Here is a 15026-nt window from a genome sequence, read left to right on the forward strand (position 1 = left end):
GACATAAACATGTAAACAATATGGGCTTTCTAACACTGCTACATGTCTGCTGTACGTTTCACCTGAATTCTCTACCAATTCAGACCGTTCCAACATCAAAAACTAATTAAGAACATTCATGTCATTTTCCACATACCAAGAATTCCCACGTTTCTTGACATTCCCATTTTTCGGAAAGCAAAATGCCTTTGAGCTAAAGAGTTCTAACGACTTCCACATTTCTCAACCGATTCAGAATGTTTCAAAGTCAAAATTCTCAACTCATTCAGGCCATGTAGCCTTCCCGGTTCATTGCGCGATCATGCTAGGTGTTAGCATGCTAATGTTAGCATGTTAGCATTGTTAGCATGCTAACGTTAGCATAATAGCATTTTTAGCTATTTTCATGGTTAGACACATATATAAACACTTAGCACTATCATGCTAGGTGTTAGCATGCTAATTTTATCATGTTAACATTGCTGGCAGGTTAACATTAGCATTGTAGCATTTTTAGCCATTTTCATAGCTAGATACACATATAAATACGTACCACTATATGCTGGGTGTTAGCATGGTAACATTAGCATGTTAGCATTGCTAGCATGCTAACATTAACATTACATCTAAATATGTAGATAAAAGAAATATAGGGCTAATATTTATGGTGTAAATCACAATATGGGGGAACTATGGCGATTGTCGAAGGTCTGCGCTCTCCGAGTGCTTTTCTAGACAAATATTTATAAATTACTGCTGACTTAAGTATATATGCTCTATATATTTTTTTTAACTACAAATTTGCAAATTTGCAGGGCTGTGAAGGTTGAATTGTGAATGTGCTGGGTTCAACTGTAATATAATGCAATATACTGTGTGTGTGTGTGTGTGTATTAAAACATTTGTTTTATTGTGTTTGTGCAGCTTGTTGCCTATTACAATGGAACCATGAAAGAGATCATTTGGTCCCAGACGGAGAAGATCCACTGGCCCAGTGGAGGCCCACCACTGGATAACCCACCCTGTGTGTTTTCCACAGATGACCCCTCCTGCAATGATGGTATGACATCACAACTTGCTAGTGCTTATCCTGCACCCATCTAGATTAAACAACTTATCAAAACAATAATAAGAAATTCCTTGGTGACTTTGCTACAGTACATGACATCAGCTGTTATACAGTATAACATTTTGCACAGTCGCCACGGTCTAGCCTTCATCTGCGGTATTTAAATTTTCATTCTCTAAATGCATCGACACAATAGCGTGTTACAAATGCAGTAAACACATAGAAGGCTTAATGATTTACACTAGTTTTTTTTTTCTCTTGCCAGTAACTCGATGTTACACCACAGCTCTGTCTGCCGAGGCAGGTCCCACATGCTCAAGAGAAAAACAAAACACAGTCAAGTAACAAAGGAAAACCCATATGTCCAAAAACCATATAACTCTTTCTAACCCCAGTTGTTGTTTACTGATGAAAGAGAAGACTTTGTGTAATATGATACACAGCTGCTCTTCCTTGGTTTATTGGGTGCTTATACAGCTATGGGGTGTCAGGTCCTTGTTGTCAGCGTTAAGTTGTGAGTCACTTTCCATTGCGAAACCAGCTGTCATCGAATAAATCATTGTCAGTTGCTGGTCATAGTTCAGAATTGTTGGTAAAAATCATGCATGTTTAGAAGGTGACTGACACTGTCAGAGTATGGAGGGAGGCTCAAATGGGACAAAATGAAATGTGTTTGTAAATACAGTAGAATCTTGGTTGGCGTCATTAATAATTCCAGAAGACTCCAACCGAAATGTGCTCTAACGGACTCACTAATCCCATAAGAATTTATGTGAATCCAATTAATCCGTTCCAGAAAGCCAAGATGTGATTGTTGCGCGAGATCGACATAGACACCACCTTCGTGTTTTGCTATGAGTTTGTTTGTTTTTTTTTACAATATTGTTGCTCACCTTCTTTATCTAAATGCTGGCACTTACAACTTTCTTTGGCTCCATTTTCGGTTATTTTTCAACTGTGATCAAGAGAAAAGCAAAGACCTGAGGTGAGAAACATTATTGAATTCAAGAAATAACTCATAACAAAACAAGAAGGTGGTGTTCGTGTTTTGATCTCGCTGCCACATCGTGTCTGTGGTGACAATCACGTCTTCGATGAAGGTAAAAGTAACCCTCAGCTTTCATTTATCCCTTTTATTCATCATTTATATGCATTTTGAATTGTTTTATACATGTTAAAGTATGTGTAAAACTATAAAAAAGTGTTTTGTGTTAACATTGTTGAGCCTTGTGGTGTAACTATGATAGTTAGCGAAGAACTACAGAGTCTACCGGTGATGACATCACAGGCGGGCAGCGGAGCTGTCTTTTGATTCCTGTTTCCACGTATTAGTTAGCAGATATGCTACTAACAAGGACGTTCTGTGATAAAAATACATTAAGAACACAGTTGGACTCACGCATTGTGTTAATATTGTACTCTAACCAGAAAATGTACGCAAACTGGGGTGCATGCTAACCAAGGTTGCACTGTAATTGTGTAAATGTGTCATTAGTTAAGTAAAATGTTAATTAAATACGTAAATGTGTTAAATTCCTTTATTATAAATAGAATATTTTTATAATTAGAGCTTTGAAAACCTGTTTTCAACCTTCTAAATATGTTTTTTAACATTATTAGAGCTTTCTAGACATGAAATAACACCCCATAGTCGCCTTTACACTCGTATCACCCAATATAATAGTCATAATAAGAGGAAATAAGACATATTAGACATAAGCAGCAGTGTCAAAGCGCTATACAAGTGAAAGACCATTTACCATTGACCATAAATAAGACATAACATAGACTCACACATTGACATTGAGAAAGTTCCCTGTTGTTTTTTTACTGGACAGCTTACTTCCTGGTGGCTATTATCTCATCAGTGTCACATGACGGACACCTAGTGACCAGTGTAGAATGCTACATCTCACATCTTTGAATGCGTCTTCTGAATGCATTATGTTTGTACTTCCGTTCGCTTAGCCATTTTTATGTGTGAGTATGCTTAATTTAGGCCAAGAATACATCATTTATTAGCAACAATAAATGTATTTATTTGTTTTTTTATTTTTTAAACGTGATAAGAGTGAAGTGACGAGAGATGATTGTATTTCACTATTTCATTGATTATTTCATGGACCTGTGTTTGTTTTATCTGTCAAAGTCGACATGGACGGATTGTCGACATAAGCGAGATGGACTCAAACGAGTTCTACTGTACCCACAAAATAATGCAGAACATCTGCCAGTCACAAGGAGCCCCACACACCCTTTTCCGAACGACCGAAGGGTTAAAAAACAAATACAGTTAGCACATAACAAATTTACTAAGGCGTGATTATCTGTTATTGTGGTTTACTATTCTGCTATTTGCTGTTGCTTCTGTATTTACTTTCCATATGTACTTTTATGTGAAGCGAGTGTCTTTTTATCATCTGAAATGCTTGCTGGTGTCTGGCAAACTGCTGAAGTTGTGCAGCTGCACTTCCGGAAGTCACAGCTGTGTTTGTAGTCGTGCCTTTCTCTTTTCTTTCCAAATATATAAATGTGGACATCTGCTCAACATATGAGAGACATCTGAGTGTAGAATCCTTGTTCTCCTTGTTTCCAGGTCAGCTGCCAGTTCTGGGAATTGTCGCTGTGGGATCCGGCTTAGCGCTCATCATTTTTGGAATCTCCAGTTTTCTCATTTACAGGTGAGTGTGTCTGCGCTGCTCTCAGAAATGCTGTTTGAGTGAGATGACAAAGTTGTGTGTGTTTTGAAAGGGGATTTATGGGTGGTGCGTCAATGGGTGCAAGTGTGGTCTTTCCACAATTGTTGCCATAGTAACACAGCAGGTCGTGGTGTGAAAGCAGTGGTTCGGTGCATTTAAGCTGCTATGTGAGCTCACACGCGTGATCACCAAGTCTGCTCATTCAGTTTAATGACTGCTCTCATTTCCCGTTGAATATTTTTAAAGAACATGTGTTGGCTGCATCACCTAATAACATAGGTGTGGGTGTTTACAATGTGCGGAAGACAGTAGTAGACAGATTGTATCACAGGCAGTTTTGGATGGATCGTATGGGTCATATTTGGGTTTTGGTGTTTAAAGGAGTTACAGTGGATCCTTGCATGATCAGCATTATGGATTTTTGTTTTTTTTTCCTCCAAAAATAGGCTGTTTCTGCAGAAAACAGCTCTTCCACCCAGAGTTGGTAATAATTTAGAAATATGTGATGATACAGGAAAAATGCACAGCATTCATCTACCAGCCCGTAATTTCTTTATGCTTCACTGATAATGTTTTTTCGTCACGTGTTGAGATTCCGCACTTTGTTCCGCGGTCCTTGAACGCATCATAGTTGTGTGCTGAGACACAGAAGTGAGGCTTTTACGCCATTCCATTGTCATTCATCAATGGTTAGTTACTAGCGGTGTGAACGATATACTGACGCGACTGGCGATCCGGTTTGACAAGCGAATGATTCAGCTGCGCCGGCAGCAGCCTCCTGTATCGATAAGAATCAGCCATAAATCTTTCGATTAATCCATTGTGGAGACATGCACCGGGTATCGCGAGAGAAGCAATCGGTTGACAGAGTGTCTTTTACACAACGCGAGAGCCTGGCTAAGTTTGGAGCGCCTTTGGCTTTTACAAGAAGGGTGCAAAACTTGACCAGCCAGACCAACAGAGGCGAGTATTTTTGCTTTTTTGCTTTGTAACTTGTTTACTTGTTTGAAATGCTGCACCTTTGTTACCTACCTGGGGTTTTGAAAACACTATGCTCAGTCTGACATGTTGCACACTTACTTTTGTAATGACATTTGGAGTATGGGATTGTTTACTTTTCCCAGATAACACAGCATTTTCATAGCACCCATGTGACAAACAGTTCTATTTACTTACCTGTGCTTGGACACATGTTTACCACTTTTGAAGATGATGTGTCATTATTTAAGGGCCTTTGCACTATGACTGATTGGACTGAAGGTCAAGGCTTCTGTTTTTTCATTGTTATATTTTATATAGATAGCAACATTAAGACATGTTAAAAGTTGAATGTTCCAAATGTAACAGGTAAAAAAAATCAATATAAAATATAGAATGTAAAATATTGATCCCATCAAACAAAAAGATGTTCATTCAGTAAGTCTTTTTTGGTCTGCGTCTAAACAGTATATACCTTTGACATGTTATTCTGCTGACTTTATTTTAGCCAGTGCCTCACAGCATGCTTGGGGATATGACGTGCTCTTTTACACATTGGAAAATACTGTAGGAATGCCACTTTCACATAATGCAAGATTAATGTCTACATCAACAAATATTAACTGGAAAATCAAATCGAATCGGATCGTATCGTTCGTACACTGCATGGAATCGTTCTGTTTTTCTGTTCGGATTGTAACCTGTGTACAAATCGAATTGCCTGTCACAAAGAAATTTACATCCCTAGTTGGTACCTATACATTTTATACTTTAAATGTGTTTAATGTGTGTGTGAGGCATATTTAGACTTAAACCTGGATTGTGTTGCGAGTGAACAATGACAATTGAAAAGAGAAGGAGAAGGGTTCACCATCAAACTAGGGATGTCCCGATGGGATTTTTTAATAGTCTTGCCGATCTGATAGCGATCCTTTTTGGATTTTTTTTTTTTTAATAATAAGCTTTTGTTATAAACATGAATTTGTGGAATTGAATATGGTTAAGAAAATAGCTCTTCAAAGCATTAAAAATAATGCAACTAACGTATTTCTGAATTTACTTAGTTATTACACAGCATGACCAAAAATACTGTTTGGCTTTTGTCAAAAACTTGTGAGTAAGGTCCCTAATCCAATAAAATAACCAGTAAAAGTCCATCCAATACAAGGTAAAATTGGAAAAAATGTGTGTGCAAAATACTTTTAGGGTAGGACAAATCGTTATAGATCAATTTGTGGTGTGATTTAGAATATATGAATTTTTTTAACAAACTCTTTTCAACGCAATAGTAATTTATTGACGGTCCCTCGTATAAACAACCGGCGGTTACAGTGGCACTTCCCGTGCAAGCTCCCCGCACCATGACACAGCAGTCCGGTCACAGTGAGGGGCAACTACCACTGTAGCTATGGAGTCGACTAACCAACGTCCAACGTGAAACTAACTTCATCACGGTACACCACGGACATGTTTGCATGGTGGTGTTGCGTTTTGTTCTTGTTGCGGGTGGCGGGAGTCAAGTGGCAACCAGCTTTGAGGTGCATTACCGCACCTACCGTGTTGGAGTGTGGCCCAGAGTTACGAACGTGACACGGCAACTGGATCGACCCGATGTCGTGGCGGAAGCCGATTTTATCAGATCTTCAAAATACAGCGGATCGGCAGCCGATCCCGATCCGGAAGATGGGATCTGGACATCCCTACATCAAACGAGCAGGAGGATTTTTGGGGCGAGCCGTTTGTCAAAATAGACATTTTTATGGCCGTCCGAAATACTCGCTGATTTTTGCCATTCATAAGTGGGTCTGGAACCTGGAACAGTGAAAAGCGGGATCTACTGTTCTGTACTGTAAAGTATTCCACACAACATCGTCATTTTTACATGTTACAGATCAGGCATGAGTCGAGTGTCGTCCACCCAATTTGCCAAATGTTTTTTTTTGTTTGTTTGTTTTTATTTACCTACATCTACCTTAACGTCCACATCACACATTATTAACATGTACTGCAAAGACTGAATCCAGCTCTCTGGGTACATACCAATGCACCATAAATGTACCATGAGGGTAAAAAAAAAACAAACCTTTTCTGGTCAATGAGAAGGCTGAAGAAAATCATTTCCGCAAACTACACAATGCAAAATGAGGAAAAGGTGTCACGGTATCAACTGTTGGCCTTTGGAGGGTAAATCAGGTACAATTAGGCGATCATATCTAATTCATTGTTATCGTAAATAATGATACCGTCACACTCTGTGCATTAATCTGCATGTTAGTGTGTTTAGTTTCACTTTGATGCCTTAGTTCTGGTTTCATGCCTTCATTTTGTACTACTTCCGATTTCTGTTTTCTGTTTTCTGCCTGCTTTACGTTCTTGTTGCAACGCACCTGTCGCTCATTTGTGTTTTGGTTATTTAGCGGAGCTTTTGGCGTCTGGCGGTTGTTGGCTGTTTGCGTTCGTTTCTGCTGATAATTGGATCCCTGCTGCTGCGCGGCAATATTCAATATTGAATAAATCCTTTTCCACCTGCAATCGGGTGTCATCTCTCTGCGACCTCTCTGGGGTCGCGCCACAGCACAGATACAGATACAGTGGCAGATACAGTATGTGTGGATACTGACTCAGGAATTCAATTCACTGATTATGGTGGCAGGATTAGTCTCACAAGCTTGCACAACATATGAAATTATGATTAATAGCTAAGTGATAGCAAATTAATAACAATAACCACAATTATCAAATGTAATGTGTAAGCAGAAGGGAAGGTTTTTTTTTTTTTAGATGTTTTTCTTTGCAGAGGTTGCACCATTAAAAAGACTGGAGCCGATACCCAGTGAGTTCCTCAATGTAATGCTAAGCATACCCATACCATATGAGGAATTACACTGAGCGGCCTGCTAGCTCCACAGTATATTAGCAATGTTCCAGCGACGTCACCTCTTGGCCGCAGTAAAACTCGTATCGGTGTCTCGCTGTGAATAGCCTCCCTTCACAAACCCATTTGCGTTTCCTCGTTCTCCAACCACGCCGGCACAGTCCCTTAAGAGACGGTAGCTCAAACTGATCCGTGTGACCTGACGATTTCTCCTGGTATTTTGTGACATTTATTCTTCAGTGGCTCTTCAGAAAACAGACGGAAAACAAGTCTTTTTTTTGTTCACAACCCAAAGACTCAAAGCCAGGTGAACTGAGAGCATGTAGCAGATTTTCTTAATTTGAAATTACTTAAAAGTTCATAAAGATGTGTCGTTGGAACCATAGTATCACCAAAACGTCACAATATGTTTAAAAAACAGCAAAAGTGGAGAAACTCACAATACAAAGGTGGTGGCTGTTAGCTTCACTCAACAGGGGACACCACAGCGAGTCACTTGCATATTTATTTTATTTGTCTGATGTAGTTTTTCCACCAGATAACCTTCCTGACACAAGCCTCACGTTTATTATGGCTTGGGAACAGCACTGCAGAGCCATGGCTAGGTTTTTGGGACAGTGCCTTTTGAATTACACTAGTAATAGGCAGTAATCAAAACTCAATGGACTATATAATCTGTGGGATTAAATGCATTAGCGAGGGCTACATACTCCTGCAGTAGCACAGTCTTGCATGCACAATAGACCTGCTGTATGTTGCCATGTGCACGGGAGAAATTCATCTGAATTTGTAGTAAGTGGTAAGTCGTTTTAACAAAAACTCTGCTGCTCCAATGACAGTGGAACCCGTATGAGTCCAACCCAGCTGTGTTGACCAACTCATCACATTGTTACATTGTAATTTGCATAATTGCCGCATATGCATGTAGTATTTATGCACCCTGTGGCATCCCTGTCCACATTTGCATTTGTAAATAAAGGAACCTTTTTGTAAAACGGGGGGAAATAACTTCAGGGAAAGACTGGGAAGCCTGTGATCTTAATGTTAGCAAAACAGGAAGCGGAAGTGACATTTTTAAAATCAAAGGTTTCAAGCAGGAAAAAAGTATAAGACTAAATTATGATACGGAATAATATGACGTGGAATGCAGGAAGTGAATAATATGTACCGCACAAGATGTGGAATGGATGTGGGGTAGGATTAAATAAGCTTTGCTTCTTCCTACTCCTTTTGGACATGTGGAACTGTGAAATGATTCATGAGATGTATTCCATTGTAACCTTCATGCATGTTCAAATAAAACCAAACCGAACCAAATCAAAATAAGAGAGAAATAACAGAGAGAATTTCTCACAGGTAGCGTCAAATCCACATATTTATATGTGGTGGGCCGCCACCAATAAATGAATGGGAAACACTGGTATTACGCAATCTCTCTTTTTTCACAGTTAATTGGTTCCATCAAAACAGTCACAATGAAAGTGGAACATACGTATTTAATATAAATAAAAAAACAGCTGAATTATTTCTAAATAAATAATAAATAAATAGAATGCAGTTCTCAATGCAGTTTACTGTGACTACTCTTGCAACTCAAGTTACAATGCAATTAATATCCATCCATACATCCATTTTCTATACCGCTTCTCCTCATTAGTGTCGTGGGGGTATGCTGGAGCCTATCCCAGCTGACTTCAGGCGACAGGCGGGGTACACCCTGGACTGGTCACCAGCCAATGGCAGGGCACATATAGACAAACAACCATTCACACTCACATTCATACCTATGGACAATTTAGAGTCTCCAATTAACCTAACATGCATGTTTTTGGAATGTGGGAGGAAACCGGAGTACCCGGAGAAAACCCACACAAGGTGAGAACATGCAAACTCCACACAGAAATGCCCAAGGGAGAATCGAACCCAGGTCTTCCTGATCTCCTGTTACTGTGTTGGCCAACATGCTAACCACTAGACCACCGTGCGGCCCTTGCAATAAATATTTTCTTTAAAAACATAATAAAGCAAAATGCAAATAAATGCAGGCAAGTGGCTCAAGAAGGTCACAACATAAATAATGTGGCAGGTCGCACATTTCCACAAACTTCCATTTGCGGGTCATGTGATTGATGTTAGCAACTGAGACCTTGTTAAGTGGTTGTTGCTTGTTCAGTGGACAGTAAACGGTTTATGCCACTCATCCTGGACTCCTGTCTCGTTCTGAATCACATCTCCAAATTTGCCGTGGCCAGTTTCTCTCGTATCGTAGAAACCGCATGACGCACAATTTTAGTGGTTTTGAAACTGTGTCTTTTTCATACCGTGGTGTACCTTGAAATAGGTAGAACAGCTAACCGGCCCATGCCTATATCGACCACAAATAATAAAGACGTTGTTGTGCTGTTCGGAGTGCCCCTGAATGCACCTCGCTGTCTCTCGTCGCATTGAGGAAGCGCTGTTCCAATGAGGACGAGAGACGTGTTTGTGAGTGAGTGAGTAAGTGAGTTGGAGATACATACATGGTGTTGGAATTACACTGCTGTTGATGTGTTCTGGTCAGAATAAAGTTATAAAAGAGCGTCAGACTCTGTGTGGGGACGCTATTGTGCCCCCGTCTGCCGTCATAACAGAGACGGATGGCTTTACATGGTGCGCATGTGTTAATTACGCTAAAAATGTTAACGTAACTAATTAAATAAATAAGTTACCGCTGCTAACGTGCTATTTTTGACAGCCCTAATCTCAATGGGTGTACCTAATAGTGTGGCCAGCAGGTATTTGTCTTTATGCGACAAATACATGATGTGTTTCTCTGATACGTCAATCAACACTTACAGTCATTGTAAAACCAAGATTACATAACATTGATTCAGTGTCCCAAGTGGGATGTTCCACATGCACAGGGAGTGTTAGCTTGTCATTTAATTGCATTAGAACTTAATCATATATCCGCTATTCAAGAAGCAACTTGAAAGCGTTGCTAAATTAGCGAGTTTGTGCCATGGTCAAATCTGCTTCAAATGAACGTTTGAGTCATTTTGTTTATTTTGTGCTTTAAGTAGTTTGTGTTGACTGTCAACACGTAATGCAACATTTGAAGCTACTTTTTACGGCTCGTACTGTACTTAAAATCCCACCATGAATTTGATCATTAACAAGTGTTACTCACCAGCCAATCAGAATGGATTTTGATCAGAGGAATGGCGGAAGAAAGACGGAGGAGCAGCTTTACCCCCCAGGTAAATCCACTAAGCCTCCATTGGCGTTGTTCAAAATCAATATCAAGAAGCTACCAGACCATTCCATGCTCGCTGTGTCTTTTATTCTGGAATAAAACTGACATTCTTCCTCTCTGTTTCTTGTTTCAGCTCACAGTTCAGCAAACACAGAGCGGCTTCCTAACGAACTAGTCGACCAAGGACTTTTGGCCGGTAAATGCTGAGAAATGTCCGCTATTTTTCTGGAATGCTTTTATTTGGAGCCATTAAACTTGATGATTTATGACAACAAGTATCTATTCTTCTAATGGGAACCCAACAGAGGAGTGCATTGTTGGTCTCTGCTCTATGTGCTTATTACACAAGTGACACTGATTGTGCAAAAATGTGAGGATGCGCTCACACTTGACATTTCCTTGGCCAAATGCACCACCGGAAGAGGTGGGCTTGAGCGTTTAATGCTAATGCACAAGAACATGCATCGAACGTAGAACATCGATAATCCACAAAGTCAAACCCCGTGGTACGCCTGCGCAACTTAGATGTGAATGTTCCTCCTGCCACTTGTTAATGACGTCCCAGAAGGGACTGTTAACGAGGGCATTTTCTTGATAAAAATGAATAAAACTACTCAAAATCCCATGTGATGATGAATTTTAGCCAGCACTCCTCACCAGTCAGGGCAGGGGAGACGACTTTCCCTGGCTGGCGAGGCTTGCTGGGGGACAAGGAGAGCCCGTCGTCATGCGAGTGACAGTGAAGCATGTGTTGTATGTCCAATTTGGTCCTAGTACAATGGCGGCATTTGTTTTAAGTACAAATAAAAAAAAACATTGTATGTAATCGAAATAGCAATTTTTAAAAATGTTTTTTATGCAGCCGTAAAAACAAAGAAGTGAAAGTGGCGGTGATGGCACGTGCAAACATAATGATGGTTGTAGAGCAGCAGACCAGGTGGGATCAAGGGACCAACAGAAGGATGGTCTGGCACAACGACAGTATCTCAGTGTGAGTTCACCCTTAGGCCTCTTACAGCTGCAGATTTTGCAACGAAGAACGAACAATGAATTATTTCCAGCCTCTTAATGAGGACACAACCAGAACAAATGTAAAACACAGAAACATCTGAAAGCATACACCGCATCCTTCGTATAAAACTTGTCCAAACTTCTTCCACCAAAGCCACAAACATAAAAATTTAAGTACAATTTTATTTTTTTAATTTATTTTTTATGTTATTTGTTTATTTATTTTTTTTTTTTTATTAAACACTAATCCATTCTATGTCAAGAAAGGTTAAACTGTTAAACATCGTTCAATTATTATTACTGTGATATCTTGTTCAAACATTTGAATATTTTAACTTTTCCGCCATCGTAATTTTACGTGCAGAATATTCCCTTGGTGCCAATAAAAATTGACATCTCTGCCGTACGCGCATGTTTCAGATGTATACTCAAATAATCGTAAGAAGCTGCCTCTCTGAATGGAATGGAACCCTAATTAACCTCACTGCCTCTGGTCCTGGTCCACCGTGTTCTTTTATGACTAAAAAGTGCCCCTTAAGTCGCCGTCAACATACTGTGCAAGGTCAACCACTTTTGTCAAAATAAAATTTGAGAGTCAGTTCATGTCGACATGTTGTGGTACAGTCGTCCCTCACCACTTCACATTTTGCAGCTTCTCTCTTTATCACGTTTTTTCAAAAATATATTGCCGTAATTTCCGGACTATAGAGCGCACCAGTATGTAAGATGCACCCACTAAATTTAAAGAGAAAAAAAGATTTGTACATACTGTATATAGGCCGCACCTGTCCATAAGACACAGGTGTCCACATAACATGGGATATTTTCGTTGTCGCTCTTTGTTATCTGGCCAAATTAGCCATTTAGTTTGAGCTATCGTCTTCATTCAGTCCAAGTAGTCCTTAACAGAAGCTGTAGTAATTCTGCAAACTTACTTAAGATATGTCAGAGATCGCGGCGTAAGACTTAAAAATGTGATAGCAGCTTCCACGTCACTACTTCCTGAAGCTAAGCATGGTGGGAAATGTAGTTTTTAGCCATTCAAAGCATTGGGGGAAAAGTAGCGGCTTATACACCGGAAATTACGGTAATTAATAAATCATGCTGTTTCGTGGTTCAATATGGCCTGTTAGTCAAAATATATGCATACATATGCAAATTTTGCATATTTTTGGCCTATATTGAGCATTTTCAAGCAAAAAATTGGCTAAATGAACTAAATTACAAGCATAAGGCATTCAGAAGACTCATTAGAAGACGTGATGATATGCAGTATTCTAGTAATGTTACTGTAATGTTCGGTGAGACACACCAAACTTGATCGCCGGAACAACAGGCTTTTATTGCAGGTTTGAATTATTTTACAATAGGCACAATAATCCCAAACACAAGTTCCAGTTGCAGCCATAACCCACACCAAGATCAAACTCAACTCTGAACCCTCGACGTTACTTCCTCTCCAACCACTCAGCTCTCCGAGCACCGGAACAAATTAAAACAACACACACGAGCATTTGTCTTATTTATGTCTTAAATGTCTTGTTTTCGCCTATTACGTCTACAACATTGGCTAATACGAGTGCTAAAGGTAAACAGGTTTTCTATGCTCGAACTATGAAAATATTCCATTTACAGTATAAATAAGGAATCCTACTTTACGGAAAATCAGTTATCACGGTCAACCTGGAATCAATTAACCCCAATAAACGAGGGATTACTTTATTTAAACTTCATCATTACTGCTAATCAACCTGAAACAACAGCATGACTACTGTCTAGTTACACAGCATTAAAATATGCGTACAGTGACTTCCTGTTCAATATAAGCTACAAAATAAAAGGATGGCAGTATTAACCTTGGATTCTACCATACCAACTAACAAATGACACCATTTTTATAGATTTTTGGCCCCGTGAAGAAAGATTTGTGCATGTATGAAAGCTTCACTGTTATTGTAGTATCCAGTTGTCAGTCAGCCAGTCCGAGGGGTGTCGACATAAACAGGTTCCACTGTATTTCATGTTTTATGATGGTCAGAAAAGCAACAAAGATAGAGGTTGCTTCAAAGTTTTCCACAGTGCTGAAAGCATAATCTTAATTATGACAAGGAAGCATTTCGGCTCTCATTCAATGCTTTGGTCTTGAGACAGATTTTCACCTCCAGTGTTTCTCGACCCTTTCAGATGTTTAATGGCTAAAGCTAACAAGTGGCTTCCTGTTATTGCAGACACCAGTGGAGCTTTGCTGATGGACACAGAGGTGCACAGCACAGCGGCCCACAGCCATTGTGCAAGACCAACAAGCTGCTGAGAGACCTCATGTCTTCACTACTTGACCTTACAAATCACCACTAAAACCCTATATTTTTCTTATCCTCCAATCAGCCAGTATAAGCCAGATTTTCCTAGAATAATATTTATTACACATATATTTTAATAAAAAAAAACAACAAAGAAAATATTGTATCATTTCTATCCATTATATATGTTATGCTGCTGATTTGTATTTGAATGAATGTAACAGAAATAGTTTATACTCGGATATGTCTAATTGCTGGGGTCTTGCAATTTAGGAGGTTTGAAAGCCCATATGGAATAATGGTAATTATATACTGTGAACTATATGCTGGTGTATTTTAACACATGGGTACTGGATAAATGGGTCATTTTTAATGAGAAATTACATGTATTGTCTATGTGAAATGTATGCAATAGTACTTTAATAAAATACCTTTTCTGAATGGAATGTGTTTTTTTGTACTGCTTTGTGAGAAAGGTACAGTGGATCCCCGCATTTTTTTTTTTGCAGAAAACACATCTGGTTCACCCTTTATGTTTTTATGCTTCACTGATAATGTGTTTTCGACAAACGTCGACATCTCGCACTTTGTTTGGTTGTCTGTGAATGCACCATAGTTGCTGTGAGATGCAATAGGGAAACGTATATCGATTCTATCTGTTCATCGATCATCATTCAATTAAATGATCATTCTTTAGTGGTGAGTACATACATTTTATGTGTTAAAATTAATTAATTACATTAATTACGCAATTTTTTTTGGCCATTGGCTTGCGTTCCTGGAACAAAAAGCAGGGATCTACAGTATACACTACAACAAAACATGAATATTACTTTTTTTAAAACATTTTTTTTAGTAAATTCCTCTGGAACAAGTGAAT

At 39.2% G+C, this 15026-nt stretch overlaps 1 protein-coding gene across 1 annotated transcript in view; it reads left to right on the forward strand.

The window, feature by feature from the left end:
* Positions 1 to 15026, forward strand: part of npr2 (natriuretic peptide receptor 2) — a 100605-nt gene that overhangs the window by 44646 nt on the left and 40933 nt on the right. Inside the window, exons 6-7 of the mRNA XM_054756654.1 lie at positions 904 to 1039; positions 3645 to 3729. Coding sequence (XP_054612629.1) covers positions 904 to 1039; positions 3645 to 3729 — 221 coding nt within the window. The remainder of the gene's footprint in view (positions 1 to 903; positions 1040 to 3644; positions 3730 to 15026) is intronic.

Source organism: Dunckerocampus dactyliophorus, chromosome 17 (genome assembly GCF_027744805.1).
Source record: "Dunckerocampus dactyliophorus isolate RoL2022-P2 chromosome 17, RoL_Ddac_1.1, whole genome shotgun sequence".
NCBI classification, from domain to species: Eukaryota; Metazoa; Chordata; class Actinopteri; order Syngnathiformes; family Syngnathidae; genus Dunckerocampus; species Dunckerocampus dactyliophorus.